Source organism: Lactuca virosa, chromosome 6, assembly GCF_052849685.1.
Source record: "Lactuca virosa cultivar CGN04683 chromosome 6, Lactuca_virosa_CGN04683_v6, whole genome shotgun sequence".
NCBI lineage: Eukaryota > Viridiplantae > Streptophyta > Magnoliopsida > Asterales > Asteraceae > Lactuca > Lactuca virosa.
In genome coordinates, this window is record NC_136431.1 from 223,054,449 (window position 1) to 223,080,479 (window position 26,031).

At 34.2% G+C, this 26,031-nt stretch overlaps 4 protein-coding genes, 1 long non-coding RNA gene and 1 pseudogene across 7 annotated transcripts; 4 read left to right on the forward strand and 2 right to left on the reverse strand.

Annotated features, from left to right (window-relative positions):
- Positions 1-969: 969 nt before the first annotated feature.
- LOC145121198 (uncharacterized) lies at positions 970-3,068 on the forward strand. The gene is made up of 7 exons (XR_013714532.1): positions 970-1,244; positions 1,339-1,908; positions 2,079-2,170; positions 2,456-2,567; positions 2,732-2,767; positions 2,857-2,916; positions 3,012-3,068. It is a non-coding gene; the product is annotated as an uncharacterized LOC145121198 (long non-coding RNA).
- A 735-nt stretch (positions 3,069-3,803) lies between these two features.
- Positions 3,804-5,405, forward strand: LOC145122799 (uncharacterized). Its single transcript, XM_079058370.1, has 5 exons — positions 3,804-3,905; positions 4,006-4,152; positions 4,246-4,324; positions 4,908-4,974; positions 5,085-5,405. The coding sequence occupies exons 2-5, from the start codon at positions 4,059-4,061 to the stop codon at positions 5,223-5,225; spliced, it is 381 nt and encodes a 126-aa protein (XP_078914496.1). The 5' UTR covers positions 3,804-3,905; positions 4,006-4,058; the 3' UTR covers positions 5,226-5,405.
- Positions 5,406-5,922: 517 nt separating this feature from the next.
- LOC145121042 (F-box protein SKP2A-like) lies at positions 5,923-7,865 on the forward strand. 2 transcript variants are annotated; one of them, XM_079056824.1, is made up of 5 exons: positions 5,923-6,233; positions 6,309-6,543; positions 6,617-6,965; positions 7,056-7,197; positions 7,298-7,865. In XM_079056824.1, the coding sequence occupies exons 2-5, from the start codon at positions 6,347-6,349 to the stop codon at positions 7,672-7,674; spliced, it is 1,065 nt and encodes a 354-aa protein (XP_078912950.1). In that variant the 5' UTR covers positions 5,923-6,233; positions 6,309-6,346; the 3' UTR covers positions 7,675-7,865. The 2 variants fall into 2 exon arrangements, with proteins under 2 accessions (XP_078912950.1, XP_078912949.1); XM_079056823.1 differs by having other exon boundaries at positions 6,323-6,543.
- A 6,609-nt stretch (positions 7,866-14,474) lies between these two features.
- On the reverse strand, positions 14,475-17,897 carry LOC145121069 (DNAJ heat shock N-terminal domain-containing protein). The gene is made up of 10 exons (XM_079056850.1): positions 17,514-17,897; positions 17,012-17,071; positions 16,718-16,800; positions 16,438-16,591; positions 16,210-16,339; positions 15,916-16,074; positions 15,551-15,729; positions 15,381-15,461; positions 15,046-15,192; positions 14,475-14,857 (listed from the first exon to the last, which is right to left on the reverse strand). The coding sequence occupies exons 1-10, from the start codon at positions 17,598-17,600 to the stop codon at positions 14,771-14,773; spliced, it is 1,167 nt and encodes a 388-aa protein (XP_078912976.1). The 5' UTR covers positions 17,601-17,897; the 3' UTR covers positions 14,475-14,770.
- A 2,563-nt stretch (positions 17,898-20,460) lies between these two features.
- Positions 20,461-23,377, forward strand: LOC145122334 (proteasome subunit beta type-4-like; annotated as a pseudogene). Its single transcript, XR_013714626.1, has 6 exons — positions 20,461-20,468; positions 21,039-21,115; positions 21,192-21,321; positions 21,399-21,558; positions 22,946-23,131; positions 23,278-23,377. The product of XR_013714626.1 is annotated as a proteasome subunit beta type-4-like (transcript).
- Positions 23,378-23,689: 312 nt separating this feature from the next.
- Positions 23,690-25,726, reverse strand: LOC145118711 (ras-related protein RABC1-like). Its single transcript, XM_079054393.1, has 6 exons — positions 25,172-25,726; positions 24,715-24,783; positions 24,571-24,636; positions 24,339-24,460; positions 24,126-24,254; positions 23,690-23,967 (listed from the first exon to the last, which is right to left on the reverse strand). The coding sequence occupies exons 1-6, from the start codon at positions 25,305-25,307 to the stop codon at positions 23,860-23,862; spliced, it is 630 nt and encodes a 209-aa protein (XP_078910519.1). The 5' UTR covers positions 25,308-25,726; the 3' UTR covers positions 23,690-23,859.
- Positions 25,727-26,031: the final 305 nt, after the last annotated feature.

Sequence of the window (26,031 nt, forward strand, 5' to 3'; positions counted from 1 at the left end):
TGCACAATGCTTATTTCCTTTTGTGCTAAAACCATATCAAATAGTGAACATAGCTTTCTTATTTAGAAACGTGAATCTATTTAAGACAATTTTTAAAAGAAAGGTCGGGTTATAACCAATACAAACCGAAAATGTATTTAGAAAATTGCAAAACGAAACTGATGCATAAAATACTATTAATTAGACTAAAATATTATTAATTATAAAAAGGCTAGACAAAATATTATTAATTATAAAACAATTGCAAAACAGCTACCATGCATAAAATATTATTAATTTGAAACGACAAATTAACCATGCTCCTAAATACTACCACATGTATAAATATAAAAAGGCTAGACAAATGGCGTGTTCGGCACAGAGCTTTTGAGAGCGTTTGAAAGCTTCGAGCTTCTAGTGTTTGACAAAACGCTCAGTTTTGAATAGAAAACCTCGTTCGGCACTACAAGCTTCTAGTGTTTAGTTTAAACAAAACGCTCCAAATCCAAATGCTACTTCATGTAGCGTTTAACAAAACGCTACAAACTATAAGCTACCCGGCTACCCGCTACCAGTTAATTTTGCCGAACACGCCCGCAGCTAGTAGAAACCAGTTACAAAATAACCATTTTTTTCATTAATATAGATATAAAGAGCATTGCTCACAGCTTCAAAACATTTTCCATAACTATTTTAAATTAACAATTATACAGGTATGGATAAAATATCTACGTTTATTAAAAAAAATGTTTGTAAATCTATTATTATTATATATATATATTAAAGTTATGAAGAAAAGTAACAGTGAAGTGGAGTGTTTTTTGGCAAGAATGGTCCCCCTTTATGTATGTGTGTTGAAATCGTCTTTAGGGTCGTTTTATGTCAATATCCGTATTCTTTGTGGACACGTGTCGTTCATCGTTCGTCGGATTTGTTGATGTTTATCTTAGCGACATTCTGGAATTTTCCACCGCCTCTCTCTTCCTTACCTCTCTCTTCATACACATCTCTTTCTTCATCGTCTCCCCAGGTTCTCCATTGTTACTGTTTCGCCTCCGCTTCTTACAGAAAACCACCACCGGCCTGCCTCCGCCTCAAACAATCTCACTGTTACACTATTTATGTGTTCTATGTCCGGTTCGCATTCTTCTACAACATGTATTGAGGTATGACCCGCTCCCGCTTAGGTAGAGGACGGTGCTGGTCGGATTTTACTCCAGTTAAGCAGCAGGAACCACCGATTTTTTAATGGAATGATCTTCAAGGTAAACATGAAACCCTAGAATTGATAGTTTCTATTCAGATCCAAAAATATGTAATATTCTTCATATATGACGAAATTGTTTTCCATTGGAGGAGATCGACATGGAAGAGACCTCTGATTCCAGTGTGAAGAAGAAAAGGGGAAATAAAAACGAGCTCTGCTGGTCCATGTTGCAGTCCATCGCAGAAAGTACTGAAAGAAAGCAACATCTCTGTCTGTATATTTCTCTATTCCCACGAAGGAATTTGCCAACAACGTCGATAATATGCTTTTAGGGAACCAAATCCCGTTTCTCGATCCTTCAATCTGAAGAAACCCTGATCCATGGCCTTACGCCTTACGTTATACCACATGTGTGTAGATGTTAAACGCTCACACAACACACACACTCACCATCAGACAGTTATGACACTATGGCTCTCTCCATCGAACCTTCCTACCCTTATACCCCACAACCTTTCTACCCAACAAAAACCACTTACCACAGGGTTGGCTTTGTTGTATTTCAGCGTAAGTTACCGGATTTCACCACTACCATCGCTCCACCGACTTTCACCACCACCATCGCTCTATTGACGGTTCCAACGCACAATCGATTCAGACTGGTTGCTGTGGATTTCGAATTTCCGATTTCTCTCTGATGTCGCCGTGAATATCTGATTTCAGTATGTGTTCTATGGTTTCTATTGATTTTCGACTTTTCTACCAATTTATTGTATCTAATACAACTAAAGACTTAAGTTTGCATGTTAATTTGATTTCACTGTGGATTTCAGTTCCGATTACATGTTAATTTAAACAAACATATGTTAATTTTAGTTATGTTGATGGTCAGGTGCAACAACCAGGAACTGGAACGGGGAAATCTATAAACCTTTGCACTGCAGTCAATCAAGCACTTCAAATAGCTTTAGATTCTGATCCTCGGTACCTTTTCACTTTTGCTACCTCCTTTAATTATAATACACTATGTCTGAATCCGGATATATTATTCCTTCCTTTTTCCGATTTTGTTGCATGATCATTTTTGCCTAATTACTCGATTCATATTTCTGATTCTTCACATGTGGGCCATGTAGGTTTAATAGAATCCCCTCTTCCGAATGGAATTGTAAAATTAGCATGGATTCTTAACTGATATTTCATTTCTATTACCATATCATAACAGATTAAGCTAAATTGGGAACTAAAACTTCACATTTGGAATCACAGTTCTTATATATTTGGGGAAGATGTGGGTTTTGGTGGCGTCTTCCGTTGCACAACTGGATTGGCTGATCAATTTGGTAAACATAGGGTTTTTAACACCCCTCTATGCGAACAGGTAATTTTATCGATAAAAAATCTCTCATAATTTGACTTTTTAAACCAACAAAAATCGTCATGAACTCTTTCATTTCTTGAAATAATTGGGAATCTTATGATATGCCAATCACTACAAATTAAAAAAATGGTGTTTCTGATTTAAGATTCGTTCTTTTACAACAGGGGATTGTTGGATTTGGTATTGGTCTACCAGCAATGGTAAGTTCCTTCAAATTCTGTACTCCAAAATCCTTTTCTGCATCTTTTCATACAGTTACTTATTATATATAATAATAATTTTGTAACAGGGGAATCGAGCTATAGCAGAAATTCAATTTGCAGATTACAGTTTTCCTGCTTTTGATCAGGCATGTATCTTTATTCTCCACTATGCTAATTTATCACAGATTCACATCCAAATCTTTCAACATTTTGACTTTCGTCATTACTTTTCTTTAACTAGATTGTCAATGAAGCTAATAAATTCATATATCGAAGTGGTAACGAATTTAATTGTGGAGGTAACCAAAATTATCCAAAAACTTCCCTTTTTTCCCTTTTTTTCGATTATCAAAATGATTATTTGTGGCTTATTAGGTTTAACAATAAGAACGCCACCTTTAAATCACATGTCCTTATCTAAACATTCCTGTATATTCACAAAATATAAAATTGGATATTATTGATCTAAAAAAAGGAAGTCATGACTTTTTACTATGTAGCAGTATAGTTTTTAAGTTGGAAGTAATCTTTTTTCAATCATCTTTGAATGATTATTATAATTACCATTTGTTTGTATCTTCCAAAACAACGGATACAGATTAGAGATGATGTCTCAATGTATCATTCGCTACTTTTATAAAATTTTGGTTCCATTAGTTCATTTTTCTGTATTAAATAAAAAATGGATGCCCATATATACAGCTTAATGGATTAAGTCATGTTTCTGCAGACATCCAAATTACCATTTTACCCTTTTGTTTACTTAGATAATAAATATTTAATATAGTTAATGATATAGATTCTTAAATATTCGACACACTTTAGCAAATTTTTAATTTTCGGAAACATGTATGATAAAATTATTTAATACACAAAAGTCAAATTATTTAATAGGAATCATTGACTAATAAGTTTTATGATACTGAAATGTGTGATTGTTTTATCTGTTTATTAATGTAACATTCATAACATTTGTTGATATCAAATAATTCTGTGTTATTTTGAATCTTGATTTTTACATTATTTCATGCAGAACTCCACCTCTTTGGGGAACTATGAAATATCTTTCTAAAAAGATTCCAAAAGACACTTCTAGCAAGGTGAGGATCAATAGGGATTTATACACTTATGAAAAGTAAGTATTGAATTGAGTCCACTTCAATGTTTCCAACATACATGCATACACATACATACATACATACATGCATACTAATGTAATAAAAAAATGAGTACAGAATCATGGAAACATCGCCAACTTTACCTGATTTCGCTTTGGCCCTAAAGTCGGATGAATATCAACTTCCTGAAGTCGATTCCTCATGGAAGAATGAAAGATAACCCAAAATATGCAGACTCTATAAAGCAACTTTGTCATGTATCTGGTAAGTTGTTTTTTGCTATTTGTACACTCCCATCATGTAATCGACTAGGCTTTATTTTTTTAAACATGATTATTGTTTCTGTTATGATTTTAGGTTTTGAAGAATGGTCTTCCACATTTTTGTCACAGTTAACTTTAAACCAAAGTTACAAGTTGTATGAACTTCCATCGAGGTAACTGATTCTGTATAATTATTGAGTTATAATATACTTTAAATTTGCAAGCATACACTTTTTGTTTTTTGATCAAATGGTGTTTATGTTTTGCTACTCTTCAAGGTCGACTACTTTAAGAAAAAATATATATTTGTAGAATTTTTTTTGATCGAGTCACAAGCAATTACAAATTTGAGAGCAAATGACATATTGGCATGTATTTATACATACAAAAGGGTCATTGAGTTTCACTATGTAAAGTTGAAATTCAGCCAACAGATTTGGGGTTTGTGAATTTTATTATTTAAAACATTCTTTTGTAGTCATAGATTAAATTGGTTGACTTATGTTTAGTGGATACTAGGTGATTAATAGTGTCACCCATTCTTTCTTTTTTCACAACATTCAATTCTTTGAAAAGCCATAAGAAAGAATAGCCATGTTTTATGGTGTTAGTGTTATGCAGTTGGTTCTTTTTTGTAAAATTAATCTTTGACTTGAATTAAAGAAATTATAATTCATTTGGTTGATTCTGCAGGTGTAAATATATGCCATTTTTTTGACTTTTTTTTTGTTTTTTTTTTTTAAAAAATTCGTAGAGATATCTTGATATCAGATTTCCTCCTCCAGATTTTCTGATTTTATCTTCGGGACTTTCACTTCAGAAGGTAAACCATGTCTATTTGTAAATTGATTTTTGTTTTTTCTAGATGTCCAGATATTGTGATTTCATTTCTTTTTCGGTTAATCTGTATATTGATTTGTATTTTTTCTTTAGGTTTACAGTTCTATACGGGTCACTGCTATGATGTCTCTCAAAATGAATCGAATGATAAAGAAGCGACAACCAAAGTGGATTTATTACTGGTCAGGACGGAACAGAAATACAAAAAATAGGGGTCCGAATACAAGAAATTGATGAAGGCACTTTAGCTCATCTTTTATTAGTTTAAACTTATAATCTTGCATTATTAACTTTGTCTTTATTGATTATACAAGTAGGAAAATGTAGCATTTCTAAAAGAGATCAAAGATGTTTTTTAATGATTATAAAAGAGATCAAAGATGATTGAGAATGAAGGTACAAACTTGCAATGCATAACAACATAAAGTATATATTTAAAGCTGCTTATTTATTGTTTTGCCATTATTAATTTGTGACTAAACTTCCCCTATGTAAAGTTATTTTGTTCATATTTCAATTTTGCTAAAGACATGTCGCATCTCGCGGGGTTCCCCACCTAGTTAATTATTATTACACTTATTAAAATATTTACTTAGCAAATCCGTATAGGATACGGTTATAACCTAGTTCTAAATATACAAATCATGAGTGACTATTTTAATCAGTACTCATTTGAGAGATTTCTTTTCCTTTCAAAATTTAAATCCAATCACCAATTGATTGAGCTAATAGGATAAACATTGATTTGTACCAAAACCAAACAAAGTAAATTTTAACCTTGACGGTTACAACAAAGACGAAGGACTTGGGTGTACCAATGTAATGTAAACATCTACAATTGGACCACAACCAACACCCACAATCTTCCGTCCTTACACGTGGATTCATACGTGTCGCTCTTCTTTTCTCTCTATAAAACCTTTTTTGCTGCACCACTGATGGCCGATTAACAAAACCCCCTGTCAAAACACACAAACGAGTACACACATTCCTCACTACAACCACTACATATATGATGACATTTATAGCTCTACTATTTTACCCCTAAAATTTCATTGAACTGCGTTAATCTCTCATTTCCGATCATCTTTTCTCTCTGATCGAAGCAGTCAATCGGCGAAACGAAATACCCTCGTCTCCGGTTTCGATTCAGCAACCCATCTCTCGTTTCCGATCATTCTCCCAAGTGATCGACTTCAATTTTCGGTTTCTCTACACCTGTTCTTTCTTTATTTCATCTGGGTATTCAAGATTTTAATATCTAAACTGTTGTTTCTTGCTGTTAATTACTGCTATTTTGTCTCTATATAACCCTAGTCTTCTGGTGGTAGTGTAATTAGTTGGAAAATCGCTAAATGTCGACCATGAAAGACGATGAACTGGAGGTGGTCGGAGGTGGGGCGATTATCACCGACTGGAATGACATTCCGATGGAGCTTTTGCTGAGGATTGTTTCTTTGTTAGATGATCGGACTGTCATCGTCGCTTCTTCTGTTTGTACTGGATGGAGATACGCTATCTGTTCGGGACTTTCTCGTATTTCATTCTCTTGGTATCTTTCTTCCTTCCATGGCTTCTGTTCATAAATTTCACCACTTTTCCTCACTCTGTGCTTCTTTTTACAGGTGCAAAAACAACATGAACAACTTAGTGCTTTCCATTGCTCCCAAGTTTAAAAACTTAAGGGGGTTGATCCTCCGGCAAGATAAGCCACAGCTGGTTGATTACGCCGTCGAAACCATCGCAAATAACTGTCACGACTTGCAGGAAGTCGATCTCAGCAAAAGCTTTAAACTTTCCGATCGATCTTTATACGCTTTAGCTCATGGTTGTCGTAACCTTATCAAGCTCAACATCAGCGGATGCTCTTCATTCAGTGACATCGCTCTTGCGTATCTCACTGGGTATTGCAGAAAATTGAAAATATTGAATCTTTGTGGGTGTGTCAAAGCTGCATCCGATAAAGCCTTGAAGGTAAGAAATAAAGAACGAAACTTTATTGTTCTTTCCAACTTTAAACGGATCAAATGCGTGATTTGATCATGATCATGATCATGTGTGCAGGCTATTGGATACAACTGTGGTGAAATTGAGTCGTTGAATCTTGGGTGGTGTGAGGAAGTTAGTGATAGTGGAGTAATGAGTTTAGCTTACGGGTGTCATGATCTACGTGCACTTGATTTATGTGGTTGTGTTCTTATAACAGGTGCTTTGACACTTTGTGTTTGTTTCATAAACGTTTTCGACATCATTTAGCATTGATTGATAATTTGATATGATGATAAGTTTGTGATTACTGATTACAGATGAGAGTGTGATAGCACTTGCGAACAATTGTCTACATCTGAGATCATTGGGTCTTTACTATTGTCAAAACATTACGGATAAAGCTATGTATGCATTGGCACAGAGTCGAGTGAAGAATGAAGATGAAGTATGGGAGTCTGTTAAAAGCAGAAGGTATGAAGAAGATGAAGGGCTTATGAATCTGAACATAAGTCAATGCACGGCGTTGACTCCACCGGCTGTTCAGGCATTATGTGATTCTTTTCCGGCACTTCATACATGTCCCGGTAGGCATTCACTTATTATAAGTGGGTGTTTGAATTTAACTTCTGTTCATTGTGCTTGTGCTTTTCAAGCACATCGTGCACTCAACACACTTGCTCATCATGCGTATTAGAAACGGGTCGGGCTTAAGACTTGTTGGGCTTGAATCGGGTTTTGACTTTATCATGGGCTAGGCTTCTATGGGTTGTTTCTTGTTGTTTTGGGATGGAAATCATGTTATATAAGTTGGTTGTGTTTTGATTTCGCAGTTTTTGGACTTGTTAACGTTTGGATATTGATATCAAGAGGGAAATTATTGGATCAGTGTGTGAAGCTTTGTTATGTTTTTCTTTTTTATTAATATTTTTTTTACTTTTATAATTGATGGATTCAAGACTACAAGTGAGTGGATGCAACAATGACATACAACTTCCGTGCAATTTGTTAATACAATTTATTTTTTAAATTTATGCATAACAACTTGATAGTAACTTGCAATATTATTCAAGAAAACCTCATTGGCAAACAAATCCTATATAGACCACCCAATACCCATATTCAAGAAACCCCGTTGGCACCAAATCCCAAATCCCATACATACTATCTAATCTCATTTACGCCACCAAAATCAAATATCGCAAATCCTACCAGATCATTTTTACACATTAAAAATATTAAAAGTAAGGCTTCTTGGTAAGGTTGATGGATATTCTCACAAAGTCTATATTTGGCAGACTAGCAGAAAAACTAGTCTATATTTGGCAGACTAGCTGAAAAACTATCTGGTAGCTGAAAAGCTAATTGATAACTGAAAAACTAGCTGCTAGCTTATAAGCTAACTGACAAAAAATAACGTTTGGTAAAAACTAACGGATAAGCTAGCTGCAAGATATAAAATGACATAAAATGACATTTAGAAGAATACGTTTTTTGTAACTAAATAAAAGTATATATGGGAAAATTTTAAAAAGCGCTTAAAAAGTTTCTCAAAGTAGCTTTTTAAAAAGCTAGCTTATTAGCTATTTTTTGGCTTGTCAAACATGACAATTTAAAAAAGTTCGAAAAATAAGCTAGCTTATCAGCTAGCTGTGGCGCGCCAAACCCAATCAAAGAGGATGACCATCTCATTATAACACCATTCCAAGGACTGGGTTGGTGTCTATTCGTGCAATTTAATTGGAAGACATGGACCGAACGTTCAAACTAGATCGAAATTCGTAAATTCAAACTAGATCGAAATTCGTAAAATATAACGAAATCCTTTGGTGAAGAAAACTGCATACTCTAAGCTGAATGGGACATGCAAAACTTGAAATTGTCCCGACACAACTCGATCTAAGACAAAATGAATGTTTATCTTAGTATGATTGGTTTCAATTTTGTTGGACCAGATCGGAAGACTTGTATACATCACTAATGTTATCACAATATAGAATAGTAGCTTTGGTGTGGGAAGAAAGAAGGTTTTGAAGAAGTTCGTATATCCAAGACGTTTCAGCTACAATGTTGGCGACACCGCGATACTCGGTGTTAGCCCTAGACCGGGAGATAACGGCGCGTAGTTAAGAAGATCAAGAAAGAAGATTTCTGCATAGGAATACATAGTAACTTGAAGTGGATAGTTTGGTGATGGGAACATGTCCTAGTCTACATCTTAGCGGAAAATAAGATACGAGGATGTGGATGCATGAATTTGAAGGTCATAGGAAGGGTTCATCGATCATTACCATACAATGCACTTTAACACACCATATTGGGCCTCCATGGGTCATGTATGAAGAAACATATTTGCTAGACTGTGTTGGTAAGATCTAGTGTGGTGAATGTGAGATACTGAAAAGCACAGACAAGACTTGATACTTAGTAGTATCGATGATAGAGGGATAAAACCGTCCAATTTAGAAAAATGTGTCAATAGGTGTATGGCATGGTTTGCAATTAAGCATCTTGACATGCTGAACAGTGGCGTACTTGTGACATCCCCATTTTCACGGCCAGAAAAGACCGATTTTGTTTATGCTTTATAAAAATCAGAGTACTTCTTTTAATAAAAATGTTGCGGAATTTGTTCCCAGTAAAACATGATAAATACGTTATCAAAGCATTTCCGAAGAAATGTATTTTTATTCATTTTTAAAACATTTGGGATGTCATCGTCAATACAGAAACATAAGCATAAACAAAACTTACATTCATTTACACTAGTGATCTACATCTCTTTTAAATCTCTCAGTGTAATGTAACTTCATATTGACACCTGTGATAGAAATAAGCTGGAGTGGGTCAGGTTGGGAAACCTGGTGAGTACATAGGGTTTTCAACCCACAATAATATAATTATTATGTTTAAACATCAAACAATCAACCCAATTACCTATCCCCATTATCTTCTTTACTCTTAAGGATCTACCTTAAGAATCAACTATTCCTCGTTCATTCATTCCTAAGGATCATCCTAAGGAATGGGCACGAAATCCATCGTTGTCAGGGTTTACTCTAGAGGCACTAAGTCGCATAGTCGCCATGATATAGACACTAAGTCTCATAGTCGCCAGGGTTTATACAACGGGCACTACGTCGCATAGTCGCCAGGGTTTAGGCACTAAGTCTCATAGTCGCCATAGTTATCTCGTTTATTGACAGTATCGTTTCCGAGAATCCACTCGCAATACGTGTCAATGGGTTTTTAGAGTACAGCTGGTGAATACACAGTTCAAGTACACCTACAGGTTGCGAGCCTGCTAGTGTTCCACTGGACTATCTAGAATAGTCCGTGATTGTCATCTATACTCTGCTAGATGACGGGGCCAACACTTGGGTAAAAGTCTTATCTCATGGTTCACCTCTCACCCTTATCTCGTGGTCTATATCACCTCGAATCATTTTATTTTTGTCACACAACAACTATTTCATCTACCCATGTTTTACCCAACACATTTTGTAGATATAAAATACATATACAGTTTAAATCATTTAAAACATGTATAAAAATCTTTCACCCAGCATAGACGGCAAGTATACAGACAATATGCACACGTAGCATGTAATTTATATTAAATACTTCATATCTATGTGTAAGATGAAAGTAACTATGCACTCACTTGGTAAGGTGGTGACTCGGTACTCGGACAACACTTCGTTATCTCAGAACAATTTTCCCTTGACAAAACCTAGTATCAATACCACTAGGGTTTAGTCTAACGTTAACCGTGACTATTTAATAGTCTAGCTATTATTACTATTATATAAGCGTTAAACAACACTCTATATAACTCATAATAATATCCCAAATAATTATTTTAAGTTCCTAATAATGTTACTATAATTAAATAAAAGCTATATTAAAAATAGCGTAGGCGTAGCTCACTTACAGCGGGTTTTATAGAAAACCGGGCTTCGCTTGGAGCAGCGTTTCCAAACCGAAAGACCCTTTTTCTCGGGACTCCGGGAGCCTCGGGGCTTCCTTCGGGTGCTAGGGGGTTTACCTAGGCTTTTAGGGGGTTAGGGTAGGCTAGAGAGAGAAACTAGTGAGAGAAAGATGGGAGAAATGGTGTGAGAAAGATGGCAGCCTCGGCCTCTATTTATAGTGCCCAGACCTCGGATTACGCGGGGCGTAACTCCGAAGTACGCTGGGCGTAGTCCGGATAAGAGTGCCAGCGAGCTTCGTACGAGCCACGTGTTGGATAAGGACCGGAGCTACGCGGCTGCTTGTGGACCGAGGGATACAGCTGTACGCTGGGCGTACCGAGCTTCGGACGCGGGGCGTACTGAGGGCCAGGTGTCTGAATCCGAAGTGTGTTCTGTGATCAGCAATCGACGGCTGGAAATGTGTCACGTCAGCACTTCCTTCACCAGCTTCGCAAATCGCACACTCGACTTCTAAAAATCATAACTTTCGCATACGAGCTCCGTTTTCGACGTTCTTTATATCCACGCGTAGGCGGGAACGTGCTCTACAACTTTCGTTTAGACTTCGTCGGCTAATTTTGACTTTATTTTAAAAGTTATATTTTTAACAGGCCGGGACAGGGTTGGTCCGTTAACAATCCATAACTTCTTCATCCGACATCCGTTTTCGTCCGACTTTTTTTATTGTTACGCTACTATTAACTAGATCTTCGATTCTCGTTTAGGTTGTGTTGGCTAAAAACCGCTCGATCTAATATTCGAACTTCGGGTTGTACACTACTAAGCCGAAACTTCGAAAAATCATAACTTCCTCATACGAAGTCAGATTTGGGCGTTCTTTTTATGGACGCTCTCGGTTTAACGTATTCTACGACATTCGTTTAGATCGCTAAAACTAAAATTCGCTCTATCGTAAATTCACTATTTACATCTTCCCGGTGCCGTGCCGGTTTTGCCGTAAACTTCGACGGACCATAACTTCTTCGTTATAACTCGGATTTCGGCGTTCTTTATATGTACGGAACCCTTGAGACATATTCTACAACTTGGTTAAGATTATTTATTCTAAATAATATTTTGTCGAAAAGTCGTTTTCGACCCCTATTATCTCTAAATTGACTAGCCCGGATCTACGGGCGTTACGATACTATGTCTTGCTGAGAAAGATTCCAACACCATATCAAGTAGCAGCGGAGACGCTAAGAAAGAAATTGAGGTCGCATTGATCGGTCTTGGAGAAATTCATAGGAAGAAGTAAAGTCATGGAAAAAGTTATCAAAACGATATCATCAACATAAAATAACATGCAAGTAGTTGAAGACCTTCGATGGTCGGTGACAGATCCAAAAAGAAAAACCAGGGGTTGCACAAATATTCTAGAGGTTGCACTACTAGAAAAAAAAAACTCATTTCCGAAGGAAGTTTCTGACACAAAATTGTCACTAAACCAAAGAATTTACACTAAATTTACAATTATTAGACTTTGTGATGGATTGCCTCGTGACGGATTTCCGAAAAAAATTCACGAAATTTATATTCGACGGGAAAATTTAAGGGGTATCCCAGGCTACATAGTAGCGCCACCCCTGCCGACGGTAAACAAAGAGAGAGAAAGATAGAAGAGTTTGAGCGACTGTGAGAACAACCAACGCTAGCAACAAAACAAAATGTTGAAATCATGTACAAGGAGCCTGTATGAGGCTATATAGAACCAACATAGATGGAATACCTGATATGAAAACCGACTATTACAAAATCCTAGTAGCTGGTGCATAAATACAGACTCGTGGAAGTGTCTCTAGAAGAAGACATTCTTAACATCTAGCTGTGTATAAGTCAGTAAAATGGTGTGAGACAGAATGGTGTAGTCACTCATCACAGTCTAAGTTAGGGCATTGGTTCTTACCATTGGCAACAAGCGTGCTTTGTATCGAGCAAAGGAACCATCGACATGTAACTTCCGTTAAAAATAATTCAAATTGTTTGCATAATGTTGAACTCGAGGGATCTCGAGAAAAGTGTTGAATATGCTGAGAATACCTAATGTAGTTATGGGTTTATTGTATTTGGCATAATATCTATTTTGTGTTATCTCTTTTTATTCCTGTTTCTACACCAAAACAAACCATTATAAACATTTCAATATCATCGATCATATAGGGCGTGTTCGGCAAAACTAGGTGGTAGCGTTTTAATAAACGCTACGTGAGATAGCTTTTAGATTTGATGCGTTTTGTTTAAATTAAATCCTTAAAGCTTGTAGTGCCAAACAAGACTTTTTGTTTAAAACAGAGTGTTTTGTCAAACGTTGTTTTTCCCCATTTTGCGTTTTTCCACTATAAATCCGGTGTTCTAACTTTATCGTATATGTTTTGGTCATTACAAGTACCCACATATTGTTTGAAATAAGAGCTTTAAACTTTTCATCCATGGCTTTTTGCCTCTTCAAGTCCTTGAGAGCTGAGCACTAGGAGAGAGGTAATAGTAAGAATACATTGTTAGTAATTAATATGTTATAATTATTTCCTACACATGCTTCGTAGTATCAAATTTCAAAAACAGAACAAAGATAAACAATGAACACATCTATTAGTAGAAAATACTAAAATTAATCTTCATAATATGAAAGTATACAAATTCAGATGCCATTTGTTTTTTTGAAGCAAAAACACATGAAGTCTGTGGACCACATCTACAACCCTCTGTAGCAGAAAAAGGTGGAACAAATGGCTGCAACCTGTAATAATAAGTCTTCTGTACGTTTTATAACGTCTGTAGGCTGCTGTAAAAAACTAAAATTTAAATAAACTGATTTTACAATTTTATATTTTGCATTACTGCTCAACATTTTCATTCCGTAACCGAGTCTTATATTCATGGTCTGCTGCAGTATCATGTTTTCCTCAACCGATATATGTTTGCTATCCTTTAACGAGTAATTTACTATAAAATGACAACATAGTCGGACAAAAGATTTATGGAACATACGTAGTACTTGAACACATTGTAGAAGTTACGTTCCAATAACTCTAATGTGTATTCATGTCCCGCCATATTCAAATCTATGTTGAAGTTTAGTTATATCTTTTTTATCTCTCCTTCATTTTAGAATTTTCTGTATTAAATAATTATCTAAATATATGCAAATTTCAAATTACAATAATTGTTCTAAGAATACGTCCTAGACCATATATTACATATTATATTTATTCATTTAAATTATATTTAATTTTGTGGTTGTTAACCATTTTGTTTAATATTTAAATTATATTTAATTTTGTGGTGGTTAAATTATATTTATTCATCTGTTTTTGTTAAATATAAATTATATTTGATTTAAAGTAAGGTGAGAAGATGTTTGAAGATGAGGGTTCTGTGGATGACAGACAATAATCTTGAAGTAAAAAATATTTTAAAAAACAAACAACTATGAAATGCCAAGTTTTGAGTGGCACAACAAAAAATGATTAGAAGTATTTTTTTAGAAAAACAAACAACACCTCAATTTACAATCCTACACCTTCCATCAAGAAACAAGATCCACAAACACTCTTTATTCTTAATAATGTATACCCAATGAATCGTAGATCACTAGAAAGAGACCGCAAAGTATTTTTTTCCTTACAAAAAGGTTAGAGCGAGCAATTTCACATATGTTCAATTATCAATGTTGTATAAGGAAAAATAACACACAATATTCAATTTAATCAACCGATTGCACCTCTATATCCAAGATCTTTGCATCCTTTTCTTTCTTTTTGGACTTTACATGACCAATCTTCAACAACCGTTGCTAATAACATTATCGACACCACTCATCGATCATTTGTTGCCTTTGTAAACAATCTCATCATCATCATCCACATCATATGCTGGATTACACAGGCACCTGAATAGTCTACCAATTCCCTGTCATTATATTCAACAAACAAACAAATCAGATTTGGATTCCATCGCTAGTCCGTCGCTAATTGTCCATTTAGCGACAGATTCATGATTTTCAACAATTGGATGCATCATATAACAAGTTTCCTTTAATAAACACACTAGAAAAAACTATCTGTCCTTTGAATCAAATATTTGTGAAAAAAACAAACCTGTGTGATTAATGGCACTCGATAGTTGAGTGTTCTTGGTGAATCATCATCATCATCACTGCTATCATCAGAGCTGCTTGTATCATCATGAATATCTGAAGCTATTTTGTTCTTCGATGTTCCAACACTTTGTGAAAGTTTTTCTCTCTAAATACAAGATAGCACTATTAAAATTTGTTTCTAAATAACAACTTATCTAAATACAATTCAATAGTTTATAGTTTAGACACTACTAGAAAATGGAGCACTTAGCGACAAAATCCGTCGCTAATGGTCTATCTTTAGCGACGGATTTAGTCTGATTTTCTAGTAGTGAGAAAACATACAAATCCCACCTGAAATATTTTGCCTAAGAGTTTTAGAGCCACAGCACGAGCTTTAAGTTCCTCTTTCTTGGCATTATTTTCATGGAGAACCTATGAATTAAATCAAAACGTTAATAACCTAACTTCAAAAAACTTTTGAAGTTTTAGAAAATAAACGAATGAGACCAAAAAAGATTCACCATTTGACAAACATGTAAAAGGGTAACTTCAATGTCAACTACATTCAACTTCCATAGTGAGTTCATTAGTGTATCCTTGCTGGATCTTAGATGTGATTCCACGTCATTTGTGGGCCGACTTCCATCCATTTTAAATTGGCGACGCATGTCTTCTTGAAGTTGCAACAACTGAAAAGCACCTACAAACATTTTTCACCAAAATAAGATAATTTCTATAGCTCCTAACCATTTTTTTAGAACTAGTTACAAGAAAATAGCAATCTACATTCATCTATTTCTAGATTACATCATCCTACTTCCATTTATTTCCATTACATCAATTATACTTTCATTTTTTTTTCTTGCAATTAACCCTTTATAGTTACCTTTTGCTGCAGTAATTTGTGATTTCCAGAAATGCCCTTTGTTTCTTACCCATTCAGCCATAAATGGTACCCCAAGGTAAATGGCTTTCTTTCCAAGCTCTTGTGCAGCCTGTCTTTCATATATGTATCCAATTGTATGCAAGATATTTGCTCCAAAAGCTGTCAAAAATGATATATATCCAATATATATATATATATATATATATATATATATATATATATATATATTCCTATATTATATATACAAACAAATACATGTATCCATGAATCAAACATATGAATTTGTAAAGTTACCTGCTTGTGAAAGTCGATCTGCCTCAGATTCAGCAAGATGTAAAAACTCTTCTTTATCACCATGAACATATGGGTGGATGAAGTTTTTGAGTGATCTAGCAAGTTTTTCTTCTCTTTCCCTTTGTATACTCTACATGATATAAATTCACAAGATTCTAGTTGAAATATGAAATTAAAGAATCATTCAATTCTTGTATGAATGAAAGAATTGAACTTTGAAATATTTGCCTTCAATCTTTGATGCAATATTTCTGGGTTATCACTTTCACTGACTAATTCAGCAGAAGCCATTGTTGCTACAGCTAGATGTCCTATGTAGTCTTCAAATAATTCACTTCCAAAAAGAACAGCAAAAACAGCAGTGGAATCGAGCATAGTGTCCCTATGAAATGACGACACATGTAAGAACACATGACTTTTGGAGAACCCTTGGTGGGTTTTTTTTTTGTCTATGTACATGAACTTATTTTTGGAAAACTAAAATTGAAAGCAAAGTGGAAATGCTTACTTAGATATGGAGCACTTCCCATTTTGATCATATGCATCTCTTTTCACAGGATCACTCAAAACCTGATAAGCTTCACCAAGTACCTGATTATGAACAAGATTTTTTCATCACATTGTACAATCATAATGACAAGATTTTCTATGCACTACAAGTTCTTTTCAAGAAATGCGCTATCATAGTCCATAAAACATATTCTCCTACAACTTTATATAATGAGAGCATTAAATATTTTCTGATTTTATATTAAAATGTTCAAAATCCCTTTTATTTTCTAATGAAGGATTAAATACTTGCCTGAAATCTTTCAGCAGCTTGAGGATCATCTGGATTCTTATCAGGATGAACTTGGCGTGCCTGTTCCACAAACAACCTTATAGTTAATAGTCACAAAGACTAATTTATTCACAGGAAAATAAACAATTATAAAATTTGAACTTTTAAAATGGGTGGAAGTTTGGGATTATATATGATCAGCATGATATGAGTCATAAATAGCTTCAAACCACGATCTTGTATCAATAAAAAGGTCCCATTTACACGAAATATAATTATTCCCTAGTGTGCCAAATCACATTAACTTCCAATAAAGATAGTTCCTTTGTGGAATTACAACAAGCACATAATATGCATCTTAATTGAACTAAAGAGACACATAGAAACTTCCGATCTTTTTGAATCAGCAACACCAAATCAAGTTTAGATAACAAAAACATTCAACTTGTGATTTGAAAGTGTCGAGATATTGATGAGATTGTAATTATCTAAAAAAAAGAAAGAGAAAGGGTATGAGAGAGACCTTCAGATAGTAAGCTTTTCGAATATCGTCATCAGATGCAAGTGGGCTAACACCAAGAACATCATAATACTCCGATTCTTTCACCATTAGACAATAAACTTTCAGGTTATCCGAGTACAAAAGAATTCTTCAGATCACCCCCAAAAGCCGATCCCTGAATTCCAGGGTTCGATTGTGGCAGATCAATTATGATCTACAGAAGAGAATGTGTAAAAAAGATGAGGGAGAGCGTAGGAGCAAGTGGAAAAGACATGACTTTCCAGTTCTGAACATCGAATAAAGAAAGATCTAAAGGGAAAAAGGCTATATTTTTTCATTTTCCGAAAGCTTTTTCGCGGGAGGGAAACAGTATTTTAACGGTTGATATGTGGTGCTAATGATTCACTACTGCTTGTGTGGCGTCTTTAACAACTTTTCGAAATGGCCATGACTTGCTTTTGACGATGGGGTTGCTTGGTGGGTTATTTTTGGTTCTGGGTTTGGACTTAAGAGCCCACTTCTTGACCCATAGACCCACCCACCCGACATCGACACCCCACAAATAGAGTATTCAAGAAGTGGTCCTGGTCCTGGTCCTGTTATTTCATGGGTTCATGTGAAGTAAATGGTAAGCATCAGTACATGTAATAAATAACAACGGATGTGTCAGGATGAGGTGAATAATTCATTACTTGTATACATGGTCTAAGAGATAAAATTAGAAAGTTTGAGCAACATATTTAAGAAAAAAGGGATAATTTTTTTTTAAAGTAGGTTAATATAATATTTATCACGTTGTAAGCAACTTTAAAGTTTAAACCCATCTACCACGTTTGTTTTGCATCTAATTCCTTTCAACATTTCGGATCATTGTGATTATTAGCTCTAAGAATAAATAAAGTTGCACATTGGTCTTATGTAACATGATTTGTATCCGTCATATGAATCGGTGATTTTAGTGTCACGTGATCATTTAGTGTAATCACAACTCACAAGTAAGTATATATAGTGTCAAGTGGGTCACTTGACCCACCTAAATTTTTTTTGTTACAAGTAATATATAAAAGGGATATAAATCCGGACTTTATTTGTGACCTACCTAAATTTTTTTGAGTAATATACCTTATTTTGTTTGACAAAAACATTAATATAAAACCGGACTTTTAAAATCAAGCTTTTATTTTCCAATAGCACAAATACTTAATTACCCGTTAAGAAATAACCCAATACAGTTTTTGAGTAATATTTTAATGTTATATATTGAGAAAATGATTGATCAATTTTTGAGTGATAGTTTATTGTCATATATTGAAAAATGTGTTCTAGATAGTATTAGTAACAATACAATTGTGAAAATATTTCAAAATATTAGACCTCGTCAGGTATAACTGTAAGATTTTTACTTATTTATTTATTTTGCTTATAGGACCTGACTAACTACTAGTATTTTTTACTATTTTATTTTGGTATATCTGTTTCATTTAAATAGAGAACCACATAGGTTTCTGTTTTAGACTCGTCATTGAGTGTAATTAGATCTTTATAAGAGTGCCAAAGGGAACATAACTTGTGATCTAATATAAGTCTGGTGGTGCGGAATATACACTGTTATAAGACGAGTTCCGACCATGACGCATAGTGGGGTCAAGAGGGTCGATATGTATTGTAGGATTAAGGGTCATAGTTAGGGATATCAACATGGCTAAATGGAAGCCTCTCCCGCCCGGAAATCTCCACTCCCAATGAAAAATAAACAAGGGTTAAACTCACTCCATCCCAAAGTTTTATTAAAAATAATCTCGTTTGGCAACGAGGCCCCACACAAGTTTATGACATCCTAGGCATGGCCCCTAAACATGATTTTGGACCATAAGGATGTAATGGAAAAACACTTTCAAAATTGACATATTAGTATAGAATAACGAAATCGGACTTCCAAATTTAAGACCGACTAGATCAATTGTGTTGGTCAACTTCAACTTCCTGGATGTGATAGTTTGAGACTAGCTTGGTTAGCTTGGGGCTGACCTATCAGTTTGAGATCAAATCGACTTGTCAGTTTTACTAATATATATTTACTTTTATATTTCGAAACACACTTTTTTTTTGTCATACTTGATTAATTTTTGGATAGAATGAGTATAGCTACTCATCACACACTATTTTCTTAAGGATTTAAAAGTCCTCACATTCATCTAATACATTGTTTTTCTATTTTGTGCATAAATGTACCACAACCCCTGAAATTTTTAAAAACATTTAAAAGGAGGCAACCCAGTACACTAGATTGTTTGTTTGATGAGGGATAAGTATAGCCATATTCATATAGGTTACTACTACTAGTCTATGGATGGATCATTATATTGTCCATATAAGGAAAGGACCTCTGGACTTGTAGTTGCAAAAAATAGGATAATAACATGCATGTCATGCAAGCATGAGTAAGAATGATTTGGAATATGAGACTAGATAGTATATACGGATATAGGTATACCAGAGGATTGGGTTCATGCATGGTATTGGTTGAAGAAATGTCAAGCAATGTATAGTTAATTAGTTATGGTTTAAATTGATCATACTCTGTTGTAATGGGTACTTGTTTAAAACCTTTATGATGTAAAGGTTGCGGACTTATGTTACTTTATTAGAAAATTCTTATGAAACTTATGAGAACGGATGATGTTAATGGATGGTTATGTAATCATGTAGCTAGTGGTTGTTGTTTTGGTTATGGTTAAACAATAGTAATTTTCAGTCGATACGGTTTTTTCCCAATTGTATTGTGAAGTGTTTTTGGTCATGGAAATTGAGCATATTGAGCATAATTAGACTGAAAGAAAAAAAAAAAAAGTGTTTGAAAAAGTGTCATGCCATGATCTCCCGTATACCTTTCTTGGAGAGGAATTAAACCTGCACACTTCTTATTTTGTTTTCTCAGATCAACAGCTCGTATCCCCCATTGTAACGCAACACAAGGTATCTCTCTCTCTTTCTCCCCCTTCAACACGTAGAATCCCTCATTGTATCTCATATCTTCTTCAGTATAGCTTCGTTCATCATTGTTTATGAATTTCTGCATGTTCTTGTGCCAAGTTTCTCGAGATATGAGCGGAAATTGACTGACATGTGTCCTCTAATTTTTACACAACTCGAATCCCGCATTGTATCTGATATACTTGATCAATTATACGCCGATCGATCTTCAAACTTTTTCTGTCATGCATCCTCTAATTTTTAAATTGGGAATCAGATTACGTGTTTCACCTTCTTGAGTTTCGATTTTCTGTTACACACTATGGATTAACTTCCTTTACTTTGATATTACGTTACTTATTTCCGATATTCTTTATTTACCATTACTTTCTTCTATAGTTTTTCTCATGGTCTGTACTGGTGTAGTGTTTGCAGATATGGTTTCTTCCCAAAATGAAACCTCTCTATATCTCTACTGTATTATTCAAATCTTTTAGTGCAAAATACAGAACGTTTTACTTATGACTTCAACATAATGTTATAAATTGATTGTGTGTTTTTCTTCTGAAACAGGTATCCATATGTTACAGGTACATCTGTGATTGGGATCAAATACAAAGATGGTATTCTCATGGCTGCTGACATGGGAGGTTTGAGTTTCATACTCGAATTTTATTCAACTTTGACTTTTTGCTATTAATTTCATTGACTTTTGGTAGTTCACAGGATCTTATGGTTCCACTATACGTTATAAGAGTGTGGAGAGAATGAAGCAAGTGGGGAAACATTCTCTCATTGGTGCAAGTGGAGAAATCAGTGATTTCCAAGAGATTCTTCGTTACCTTGATGAACTTATGTAAGTATCTTTTTTTATTGTTATTTTATGTTTGTTTAATAGTTTTTACTTTTGTTATAATTTATTTTGGAATACAGTTTGCATGACAATATGTGGGTTGATGGAAATTAACTTGGTGCTAAAGAGGTCCACAATTATTTGACCCGGATTATGTACAATCGTCGCAACAAATTTGACCCGTTATGGAATTCACTAGTAATTGGTGGAGTAAAGAATGGACACAAGTATATTGGCTCTGTAAGTTCTTGGATCATGTTTTTGTTCTTGTTATTTCTTATGACATGTATTGGACAGAGATTGTGATTGATGTTAATAGCAGTTTTTTGTCCCATGTAAAAAGGTGGTATGGAGACCGGGACTTGTGTCAAAGGGACAAAAGTTGCACCTTTTTTGTACCACCTAAAAAAGTGGAACAATGTGAGAGAGAAACTGTGACTAATGTGAATGAGACAAAAATTGTTATTTTTTTTTGTCTTAACAAAAAAGGTGGGATAAAGACCATTGACACTATGTCAATGAGACAAAATATTGGAAGTTTTTGTCCTAACCAAAAATTGGGAGAGAAACTTTGACTAATGTTAATGAAACAAAAATTGTAATTTTTTGTTCTAACAAGAATGGTGGAACAGAGACCATAAGGTGGTGGGACAGAGACAATGACTATGATGCGACTAAAACTAATTTCAATGGAACAAAAATTGCAATTTTTTATCCAAACTAAAAATACGAGATAAAGACTGTGGAACGACTTATGTCAATAGGACAAAAGTTGCAATTTCTTGTCCTAACTAAAAAGGTGTGACTGATGTCTATGAGACAAAATGTATAATTTTTTGTCCTAACCAAAAAGGTGAGATAAAGACTGTGGAACGACTGATGTCAATAGGACAAAAGTTGCAATTTTTTGTCTTAACAAAAAACGTGGGACTGATGTCTATGAGACAAAATGTACAATTTTTTGTCCTAACCAAAAAAGTAAAAAAAGTGAAATAAAAGCTATGGAACAATTGATGTCAATAGGACAAAAGTTGCAATTTTTTGTCCTAACCAAAAAGGTGATACTAATGTCTATGGGACAAAATGTACAATTTTTTATCCTAACAAAAAAGGTGGGACTAATGTCTATAAGATAAAATGTACAATTTTTTGTCTTAACCAAAAAAGTGAAATAAAGACTGTGGAACAATTGATGTCAATACAACAAAAGTTGCAATTTTTTGTCCTAACAAAAAAGGTGGTACTAATGTCTATGGGATAAAATGTACAATTTTTTGTCCTAACCAAAAAGGTGGGATAAAGACTGTGATTGAAACGATTGATGTCAATAGGACAGAAGTTGCAATTTTCTGTCCTAACTAAAAAGGTGTGATTGATGTTTATGAGACAAAATGTATAATTTTTTGTCCTAACCCAAAAGGTGGGATAAAGACTGTGACGGGGACTGATGTCAATAGGGACAAAAGTGACAATTTTTTCTCCCACTCAAAAAGGTGGGGGCAATGATTCACTATTGTCTACGCAAAAAGATGTTAATGGCTTCCTCATCCTTGTCGAAAATAGCCCTAGAAAGTGGTTCATAATGGAAGACTACTTAATTTTGATGATATTTATTACTTGTGTGCAGGTTAGCATGATTGGTGTACACTTTGAAGACAATCATGTTGCCACTGGTTTTGGTAATCATCTTGCAAGGCCAATTCTTCGTGAGGAATGGAGGGATGATTTGAGTTTTGAGGAGGGTGTCAAATTATTGGAAAAATGCATGCGCAACCTTCTATATCGTGATAGGTCAGTTGTCAACAAGATTCAGGTATGAATCTTTAAATATGGCTAATGCATTTTATTTTTTACCCATAATTATTGGTAAAGAAATGTAAATGCATTGCTATTATGGGTAAAAATAAACTACATTGTCTTATATTGCTTTCTCTAACGATATAAATTTTGAAATGACAGATAGCAAAGATCACAGATGAAGGGTTGACCATTTCCGAGCCTTACTCTTTGAAGACTTTATTTTGGGGCTTTTCAGAATCCAATAGTTTGTGCTGAATGATCATGGTAGGAAGAAGGAATTTGGGTTTTTTTTCAAGTGATGTAATTCTATAGGATTCAAATGTTATGGTGTCTTAGATTTATATTAACATTTTTCATATTTGATTATATTGTTCAAATAAATAGATTTGATCTCTCATGTGTTTTTGTTTGCTTTTTAAATTAAAAAATAAGTATGAAATATTGCATGTTACATCTATTTACCGATAATAGCAATTTGTAACAAATAAAGTACATTGCTATTATCGGTAAGTAAACATGAGCACATTGCTATTAGATGTTAAAAAATATATATATACATACGTTCATAATATGGAGAAGACAAATTGATGTAACATTAAAATGATATTTTAAGTAAACATAGAAACAAAAACAAGAAACCCATCAAGATCAAATTTACACTTCCTTTATGAACGAATTAATGGCTACACAATTATGAAAAGTACTAAAAATTAGAAAAACAGAAAGAAACACATATGAACTTCAGCAACAACCACTGGTTGATGCATCTGAAACAGGAGGCTTCTGTCTGAATATGTTTTTCTTCATAGTAGCTGATCCCTCAGCAATCAGACTTGGTGTATCCATAATCTGCACATTTAAAGATATGCATTTAAATAGTAAAAAAAATATTACTATAAACATACTTAATGATTCACACTGACCTTAATAATTTTGATCCATTACAACAATAATGAATCACACTTTTACGAACAAAATAAGTTAGATATAATAAGTTTTAGGCATACCTTTAAAACAAGCTCCTCAAAACACTGCTCCACATTCACCCGAGTTTTTGCACTACACTCTATAAAAAGGCATCCGTATTCCCTTGCAAACTCGATTCCCTCTTTTTTTGTGACAACCCTATCACTTTCCTACAAAGGAAAACTACTTAGTTAACAGGTGACAGATAACAGATAACAGATGACAAGCATAACTTGGTATTGTATAATGTTTACCTTATCAACTTTATTTCCAACAAGCATCTTGATGCAATCTTGATTTGTTGAGTGCATATCAATTTCTTTGGCCCATATATCGGATAAATTTGTGAATGTTTCTCGACGTGTTACATCATAAACTGCTTGTATATGTCACATGAAACAATTAGTTATATGAACAAAATGGAGTTGTTTATAGAAAAATCATTGTATAACAAGTGTATGCAAAAACATATAATTCATCACATACCCATAATAACTCCTTGGGCTCCTCTGTAATATGAACTCGTTAAAGTTCTGAATCTTTCCTGCCCAGCTGTAAAATAAGTTATTAGATAACTTTCTAAGTATTTTAATTTTAAATAATTAGTTATTAATAAACTTTTACAATTACCAGTATCCCATATAGCAAGCTTTAACTTCTTCCCATCTATGGTGACAAATTTTACCTTAAAATCAACCCCTGTAATAATTAAAAACAATTCTTCAGAAGAAAAAAAGAAACATGTTGTGTTAAAGATAACAAGATGATATCAGTCACAATCTTTGGTTAAATTATCCAGAAAAATTGGAATTTATACATGATAAAGATAACAAGATGATCTAGGAAGGGAAGTTCCTGATTAGAGAAAAAGAAAGGTCACAGAATTATATCATGTTAATGGTTACTAAAATTGAGACATGTAAATCTTTTAGCTTTTGAGCTTCGCAGTTCATGTAAACAAAATGTGACTTTGGTAAAATCATGTTATGCTATATACAGAGAAACATGTTCCTAAGAAATCAACAGTTGCAAACAACAGATCTAATTTAGGAAATTACATGTAAATAAATGTGATCGAATGGTTTACCAATGGTAGGAGAAAGATCTTCAATGGCATTTGCGGAAGTGAAACTCAATAGAAGAGAACTTTTACCAACTCCTGAATCCCCAATTAACAACAACTTGAACAAATAATCAAAATCCGCACTCGCAGACGGATCCATTGATAAACTAGAATCAGTCTCGAACTCTAGAAAACAATCGATGCCACAATGTTTCACAACCCCAAATTAAACGCATAAAAACAACATTAATGGCTAGCAGAATCAATGAGGAGAAAGAAAAACAGATAATTGCGAACCAAATTTCCCGATCTAGAAAGATGAACAATTCTAAAGGGTATTGTAACTAAGATTTACAACAAAAATTATCAATACATCGAATATTAAATGTAAACTTGATCGAGTTTGCGATGATTGAAAGCAAAAGTGCAGAAACGAGAAGGAATCTCCTCTGAATCACGAACGTTTATATACAAAGGCGACTGATAATTTATTCGGTGACATTGGGATTGGGTGGCACTTTTGTGTTGTTCTTTTCAGGCTTCTCGGTGGAGAAAAAGAAAATCGTCGAAAGAGAAAGGACAAAAAAAAATAGTAGTAGTTATAATTTTTTGTTCAAATTACAAAAATAGTCCATTTGCTTGTCATAAGTTGGGAATATAGTTCAATATTTTTTTATATAATGTTTGATCATTCATAAATTTAACTCTATTGCACTTTTAGTCTCCTGACAATTTTTTTAGAGCATTGCATAAATATCACAACTTGATGGTATTGTCAAGGTCATCTTAGAATATACAATTAGGACAAATAGTGAATGATTTGATTGATCCCAAAACATAAATGAGGTGATTAGTTTGTTGACCTAGCACTCAATCCTTGCATA

Coding starts and splice junctions, on each gene's coding strand:
- LOC145118711 (XM_079054393.1), bottom strand. CDS start 25,307: ATGGATCCGTCTGCGAGTGCGGATTTTGATTATTTGTTCAAGTTGTTG. Junction 24,255..24,338: donor TTGGAAATAAAGTTGATAAG/GTAAACATTATA, acceptor TTTCCTTTGTAG/GAAAGTGATAGGGTTGTCAC. Junction 23,968..24,125: donor TTGAGGAGCTTGTTTTAAAG/GTATGCCTAAAA, acceptor TTAAATGTGCAG/ATTATGGATACACCAAGTCT.
- LOC145121042 (XM_079056824.1), top strand. CDS start 6,347: ATGTCGACCATGAAAGACGATGAACTGGAGGTGGTCGGAGGTGGGGCG. Junction 6,544..6,616: donor TCTCGTATTTCATTCTCTTG/GTATCTTTCTTC, acceptor TTCTTTTTACAG/GTGCAAAAACAACATGAACA. Junction 7,198..7,297: donor TGGTTGTGTTCTTATAACAG/GTGCTTTGACAC, acceptor TACTGATTACAG/ATGAGAGTGTGATAGCACTT.
- LOC145122799 (XM_079058370.1), top strand. CDS start 4,059: ATGAATATCAACTTCCTGAAGTCGATTCCTCATGGAAGAATGAAAGAT. Junction 4,325..4,907: donor TTGTATGAACTTCCATCGAG/GTAACTGATTCT, acceptor AAATTCGTAGAG/ATATCTTGATATCAGATTTC. Junction 4,975..5,084: donor CGGGACTTTCACTTCAGAAG/GTAAACCATGTC, acceptor TTTTTTCTTTAG/GTTTACAGTTCTATACGGGT.
- LOC145121069 (XM_079056850.1), bottom strand. CDS start 17,600: ATGGTGAAAGAATCGGAGTATTATGATGTTCTTGGTGTTAGCCCACTT. Junction 16,592..16,717: donor GGGAAGTGCTCCATATCTAA/GTAAGCATTTCC, acceptor GTCATTTCATAG/GGACACTATGCTCGATTCCA. Junction 14,858..15,045: donor GAGTGCCATTAATCACACAG/GTTTGTTTTTTT, acceptor ATATAATGACAG/GGAATTGGTAGACTATTCAG.